The 7,500-nt window shown below is 38.4% G+C and overlaps 1 protein-coding gene across 2 annotated transcripts in view; it reads right to left on the bottom strand.

Moving 5' to 3' along the window:
- Positions 1-255: 255 nt before the first annotated feature.
- Positions 256-7,500, bottom strand: part of LOC147015978 (GTP-binding protein Rit1-like) — a 44,097-nt gene continuing 36,852 nt past the window's right edge. For both annotated transcript variants that reach the window (XM_085848659.1, XM_085848660.1), the window contains exon 6: positions 256-3,569. In XM_085848659.1, the coding sequence (XP_085704785.1) occupies positions 3,339-3,569 (231 nt within the window). In that variant the 3' untranslated portion in view covers positions 256-3,338. The remainder of the gene's footprint in view (positions 3,570-7,500) is intronic.

Below are 7,500 nucleotides of genomic sequence, written 5' to 3'. Positions count from 1 at the left end.
TGGAATCCCGTTCTCACTGTGCAAGCACACCCAATCCAGGCAACGCTCATCTGAGTTTTGCAGGATCTCTTTTTCTCACAGTGGCGATGAAATAACTAATGGTTCCATTAACCCTCAAGCCATTTTGTAACAATAATATATGAGCTCCACAAAAAATAAGTGGTGAAAATGTTTTTGATGAAACATTCATAACTTCATTCATTTCTTCTGCACACAAAACAGGTTAAGATGGGAAGAGTTATTACGCTCAACAGGTTGTGACAACTCACTTTATTTCATCGAGGTTATATATCAAATGGTTATTCTTCGAATAGAAATAAACAAAATGGGGAAAGTGGAAGTAGTTTGAACCGAAGTCAATACAAGAAGATAAAGACAGGCAGACATTCATAGCATGGCATTGTGGGTGGAAATATTTTTGAATTAACGTATGAAAAACATGGCAAATATCATTGCCAAAATAACAACAGCAAAAAACCTAAAATGGTTTCTGTGTTCTTTACAGGAGTGAGGCTCATTGAAGAGCAAGGAACACCACCATTGGGACAAACTTCAAGGGAATAAATGAACAGAAGAGGAAAGAGATGGGGAAGAATGAAACTCGCAATACAGTTGGGTGAGGAAATGTTAATGGGGGGTAATAAGGATAACAGGACAGCATTGGGGAAGACGAGGGATGACAATATACTATTTGATTGAAGCCCTCGAGGGAAGAACAAGACAGAACAGCCTCTAGAAATCCAGAGTAAATTGCAAACATTTAATGTACTGTACAAATATTTTTAAAATACCTGAAATAAGGTTTATTATACCTTCCCGAAAATGGGGGAAAAAAGACCCAAACATGAATAATAGCAAATAAACTGTAGCTTCATTATGGATACAAATTACCCTCAATTTTCTTCAGAGTGGAGTTACGCAATCCATGAAACAATGTGGTAACGTCTCGATTCTCTTCACAGTTTTTTGCACCACATGATAGATATTAAAAAACGAAGTGGAAGCCAATATTTTCACTGATACTGAGTTTAATCAACAGCAGGCAACAAGTCATGTTTTAAGTGACATATCGCGAATTGGCTCGTTTCAGTGAGGGCGAGACACGGGGAAGGTGAAAGAACCTAGTCTTTCCTTATTTATTTATTTTTTACATTATATGATGTGCTGTGAAACAGATTTTTGGTATACACTGTAGTTCAACAATGCTACTAATGGTATAATTCCATCTGCAAATTAAACAAGAAAAAGAGCAATCAGAGATTGCAAACCCTTGCCAGGACTTCTTTTGAGTGGTGCATTTTTATAGGTGTTCAGGCAAATCCAACATGGCTGAAAACCACGCAACTTATGACGTCATGTGACTTTTCTCATGGATCTACATATTTAAAAGAAATATGTATAAAGTTTCACCTCAATCTTTTCAGCCATTTCAGAGAAGATTTTTGAAGGATTTAAAAAAAAACGAAAAAAAAAATATGGCTGCCGAATCACGTGACCGATGACGTCATGAATTTTTTTTTCTGTGGACAATTTTATCCCTCGATGACCTCAAAAATTTTCATACTGATCAGATGTGGCATTCTACATATACAATGACGTCATAAGGGCACCAATGGCGTCAAAAAAAATCAATCACACTCATTCCCCATGAGAAGGACTTGCTTTGTGCCAAGTTTCAAATTTTTCCTTGTTGCGGTTTCAGAGATACAGAGGTCCAAAGTTTTCCCAATATGTCTGCCATACAACGTGACATATGACGTCATAATTATCATTGCAACATTCGACATGAGTAGTTGCACCAATGGCAAAAATTGTCTCAATCTGGCAAGCGGTTGCCGAGAAAAATACGAAAGTTCTGTGCAGACAAACAGACAGACAATCGGACCCAAATGCAATTCCCTCTCCGAATCCTCCGGCAAAGGTAACCAGAGATGATTGGTGGCAGAAGGTTGTTCATCTGTAGCAAACACTTATTTTCAGGACTTCTATGCAACTTTCAAAAGAAATCAAGAGTAGATTTGAATGCCTCGAAATTCTCAATGTTCAAAGATAACCCAGATTTCTCATCTAAATGCAAGTCTTTCTCGGCCAAGCTTATGCAAAACATCTTGAGGAGGCAACAGAAGTAGTAAACGAAGTTGAAGAGATTGCTCCTCAATGTGGAACTTGATGCTGCTTAAAACTTTGCGGTCTCATCACCGTTTCAGAAATCCCTCCTAAAAACCATATCTTGCTTTTTCTAAATATTTTCCTCAACCCTTCATTCGTTGTGAAACAGAATTTGCGAATAAATGTAAAGCAGTCCAAGAAATTGATCGATTACAAGGTCATGTTAAAAAGCTGGATAAGACTTTTTGGATATGCAGAGACAGTTGTGCCATACAAATTAATTCTGGAGTAAGCATCTCATTTGGAGCAGTCTACATAATACATATGCAAAGATGTGGTTGGGGGCTAAGGAAGGGGAGGCAGTCAAGAGGGCTTCAAGGAAAACAAGATGAAGGTTGAAAGGAGTATGTGCAAGAAAATGGGGAAGAGATTTAGAGGCGGATAGAGAAAGGGGAAGGAAGGAATAAATCAAGTATGCCAATGATGCATTTTGTAAATATATAGACAGACATTTACAAGATGATTTGCAAGTAAATGTAGCATTAGTGCAAACTCATTAGCCCTTCAAAATGAAGCCTAAAAACATTTTCAAATGCAAAGATGCCTATATACATTTTTAATAACATATCGAAACAGGTCCAAGAAGTACAATTGGTAAGAGGCAAGAAAAATCAACTGGTATTTCCATTTCGTCTCCCTCCCTCCCTCCCCCATCCCCAAAAGGAAAAGCAAGTGGGCACGTCTCCTAATCTTTTTCCAGTTACAAAGTTACCTTCCCAGTACAGCCAAAACAATCAAAATAGATCAAAAAAACAAAGATAGAAAAGCCAGTGTTAATTCAGGTTGTAGAATAAGCCAGATTAAAAGCTTAAAGCACACGTCGAAAGGTCACTAGAAAGAAAAGGTCTGCACCGAGCATACCGTTTTAATATGTGGAAGTACAATGTACACTTAAGATGCTCCAAGTGCATTTTCACAGCACAACTTGGATGTGGAGAAAATATCGATAAATTTCCCTTGCTATCAGAAAACCCAAATAAAACAAAGGCACAAAAACAGAAAGGCTCCAAAACCAAACGACTTGAGGCTGATACTTTGAACAAGACAAAGCACTTGATGGTAGAATAAAAATACAATTTCTCACAATTTAAACCTTTTCTTGTGTGTGATACCACTCGAATCTTTCTTCACGTCGGCTACCCTCGCACCATCTTGTTTCAACCATCTCTTCAAGTGACATTCTCACGGCGCATGCGCAAGGTGCCCTTGAGCTTTTTCCAAAGGCTGTCCTTCTTGCGTGAGCCTTTCTCCATAGCCTCGAGCGCTTCACGTTCACGCCGACGTATCTCACGAACCACAGCATGAAAGACTTCATCAATGTACTGCCTCAGTGCCGCAGATGTTTCAAAAAACTGACAGTTAAACTCACGTGCAAGAACTCTTCCTTCCTCCCTGGTAACCTGCACAGAGCGTGCCGGAAACAGACGGCATGAAGTTCAAATTACCGCTGTAGCAAACAAACTACCAGAGTTCGTGTCAAAGCCACCTAATGCTCGCCTGTTTATACATTTATCGTTTTTAAAAGACGAGTCTAATTAATATTTTTTATAAAGCATTGCAGTGAAGTATAATTATAAAGCAATATATGTATTTGTATATTGTAATCAGTAACAAGAGTGCAAGTGAGCACAATATATGCCCTAACAAGAAGGTATATACAGAATTGTGCTACTACATGGAAAACAGAATCCTGGTTGCCATGGCAACCACTTTAGATGACGAACGTATGTCGTGACACAACGGCTCCACAGTCTGTACCTATGTACCAAATATGAAACGTGAAAGTTGAAAACTTTGGGGAGTTAGAGTGCGGACAGGAACGGACGGACAAGACAGACAGACAGACAGACAGACAGACGGTATCACATAATACGCCCCGACATGTGTGTGTGTGTGTGTGTATATATATATATATATATATATATATATATATATATATATATATATATATATATATATATATATATATATATATATATATATATATATATATATATATATATATCTATATCAGGCGTATAAAAAATAGTGTGGTAGATAAAAATATTAGAAAGGAAACTCGAGGGGGAGCACTCGGGAGAGTGCAAAACCTCCACCGCCAATACTGCTGGGTCACTCAAGTGAACCTTATATCTTATTCATTAAATATGATGTCAACAGTGCTGACAGTTATAGTTCTTTTCTCCAACATTTTTTTTGGGGGGGGGGGGGGGTTGGAAATCACTTAAAACATGTAGAAATGCAAAAAAAAGAAATCGAAATTTGGTTGAAAAAAAAGTTGCAAAAAATGTTTTTTTCTCTAACAATTTTTTTTTTGGGGGGGGTGTTGGAAATCACTTAAAACATGTATAAATGCCAAAAAAAAACATTTTTCTCTAACAATTTTTTTTGGGGGGGGACCAAGTCCAAAATCTAATGGTATGATCCTTGGCCCATACTTAACCCCCCACCAAGTTTCGTCGAAGAGTTTTTCCGTAATACTGTTCACAAGGAAACAAACAGAAAGGGGTGAAAACAGTAACCTCCAATCTTCGATGGCGGAGGTTAAAAATAACTTGCATCAAATTTTTTTTTTAACATTTTCACGCTCACGCTGACGCCGACGCCCACGCCGGGGGTATCGCTATAGCTCTCTGTTCTTCGAACAGGCGAGCTAAAAAAGGAAACTAAAGATTTACATTATAATATTAAAAAGTGACAGAAGATAAATAATGTCATAGACTTTGCCAATGGCAGTCAACAGCTTATTAAAAAACAAAAATAATAAAAATATTTTTTTTAATTAATGTGAAACCATTTGCACCATCGATTTTATGTCAAATTGATCAGTTTGCGTGTGCTATTAAAAAAAAAAAATCCCCCCCAAAAAAACAAACCTAGACACACGCTCTCTCCATGCAATTTGAGCAGCACGGAGGGTTGGGGGAGAGATAGGGCATAGCGTAGAGCTCATGTGCACAATCGAGTTTCATTTGTATTCAAAGTCCTTGGCACCTTAATTATACATTTTCACACTTGCTTAGCCATGTTGCTATCATTATTGTTATTAGCATATCTGGAATTGGAATTCCAAAGGTGGTCTTGTCATCTGGCTCCGTCTGTCCGTCCCCTATTTCGACTTCTCCGGCCAAACCACTCAGCCGATCCTGCTGAAATTTAGCAGTAAGGTTCCTCTCCTGTCACTTGACTTTAAGTTGGTCAAAATGGTGGTCATTTTTTTTTCCTCAAAACCCACGAGTCAGAATGCTTCCAAATTTGGGGTGCAACATTAGGCTAGGGGAAAGATGTTAAATTGTAGAGGTCATGGCAATCACATGACCAGAAGTGTCAAAATGGCAGCCTTAGTAAATTTTTGGGAATATGTAAATTCCTTTAAAAACCTTCCTCGCCGGACCCACCAGTCATAATGCTACCTAATATGGGCTACAACATTAGACCAGGGCCCAGATAAGCTACACGTCCAGTGGCCCTATTTTTACTCTTGCTATCATTGTTAATATTATTTCATTTTCATCGGACAGAATTCACTGATTAATTTGTGGTTATGATTTTTACTTCTGGAATATTTGCGGACCAGTGACTCTTAGCCTATACACCGCCCGTGTGTAGGTACACATGTATACACCAATTTTGCCCAAATTTCCCTCAGGAGAGGATTAAATAATGCTAGTGACTTAGGAATGGGGCTGTGTTGAATAAATGTCAAAATTGGGCGTAATGGTGTTGGGGGCCCCAAGATAAAAGTTATAAACAATCCATACACAATCTACATAAAATCTGATGGCTAGAAAAATTGGACAGGTAATGTGATACATCATTCATGTGTAAAAATTCATTTCAGCACTTATTAGATAAAGATCATCGAGACCAAGCTGGCAACCGACGTCGATGCCCAGCAAGTTGAGGCAACTCTGGTCCGTTAGTCTGAAGGGGATGTGACATGCATAAATTGCCTCAAGGACATCAGGTTTCCCCCAAATGTATTTCCGTAGAGTATTAAACAAAAGTAGCAACTAAATCGATGCAGGTTATTATTCATCCAATCGAATTAAAACAATAAAACTTTATATTTAAAAAAATCTGGACTTGCAAATCGGTAAAGCTGACGTTTTGGCGAGCATCCACCCACCTTGGTCATGGCTCCTTCGCTTTAACATCTGCCGTGACCAAGGTGGGTGCTTGCTGAAACATCGGGTTTACCGACTAGAAAGTGCAGCTCTTTTTTTTTAATTACGAACTTTTTGCTGTAACAGTAATGACCATTTTAAAAAGAGCGGTGGATGGAGTGACTGAATAGTTTTTTTTTGTTACAATAATTTTTACTTCATGTAGCTGTTTACACCTTCACACAGGGTTTGTCCAAGGTGGAAAAATCTCCTTATGGAAGGGGTGGGAGGGAAATGAAGTCGGTACAACCGTCGTCGTATGTCCCTTAGTCCCCCTGGCGAGTTTGGTTGAGATTGGATAAGTAATGACAGACAGACACAAAATTGCATATTTTGGGATGCTATAAAACAGTGCCATTTTGTTTGTATGTCCCTTATCCTCCTTTTCCCTACAACCCTACTTGTTGGTTTGTTGCCTTTTCAGCCCACTGTCCAACTCTTCATTGAGCCTTCGCTTCCATAAAAATAAATTATTTTTCAGTTGTCTGTTTATTCACATGCAAAAATCAATGGACAAAACAGTTTCAATAAGGATCAAATATTCTCAATGCTAACTGCCGTCAGAAAGAACGTGAAGTGATATTTCAGCACAAGCCCTTCTTCAAAGCAAGAGATACTCAACATTTGATTCAATTCACATCCCTTATTTTTCTGCTGACAGAGAGTCTACCCTTTATAAAAAAAAGACTAGTTTTCAAATTTTAATGGTTCTTGACACCTGAATTTACCTTCAATTTTGTTTCATTTGAAAAGTACCATTAAGGTGCAACATTGTAATTTTGAAGCAGTTTATGGCAGTCTTACAATTTCCTGATTAGTATGGAACTTGTTATGGCCCCTTGGGAAAAGCAATGTGTGTTTGTAACCAAAACAGGCTCAACAATGATTGATAATCATTACAAAAAGTCAATCAAGTAATGCAGACACCACCGAGGCAGACAACCAATTCTGTGCAGTCACACTGAGCAGCCAGAATGTGTGCCCAAAATAATAAAGACTGCACTACAAAACAGAGCACTGCATCATAGCAAAAAGCTGAAGAGGTGCCGCCTGCCTCGAAAACAGCACAAACTAAGCTCTGGACAGACGGACGAGATGTAAAACGTTAGTTGGAGCAGAGGAAAGAAGACAACCTTCCATTGTAAAGTGGTCCGAGAATGAGGAA

The sequence above is a fragment of the Eptatretus burgeri genome, chromosome 12 (genome assembly GCF_056783735.1).
Source record: "Eptatretus burgeri isolate ZD-2024b chromosome 12, Ebu_testis_v1, whole genome shotgun sequence".
Classification (NCBI taxonomy): Eukaryota; Metazoa; Chordata; class Myxini; order Myxiniformes; family Myxinidae; genus Eptatretus; species Eptatretus burgeri.
This window is presented reverse-complemented; position numbering and strand designations above follow the sequence as displayed.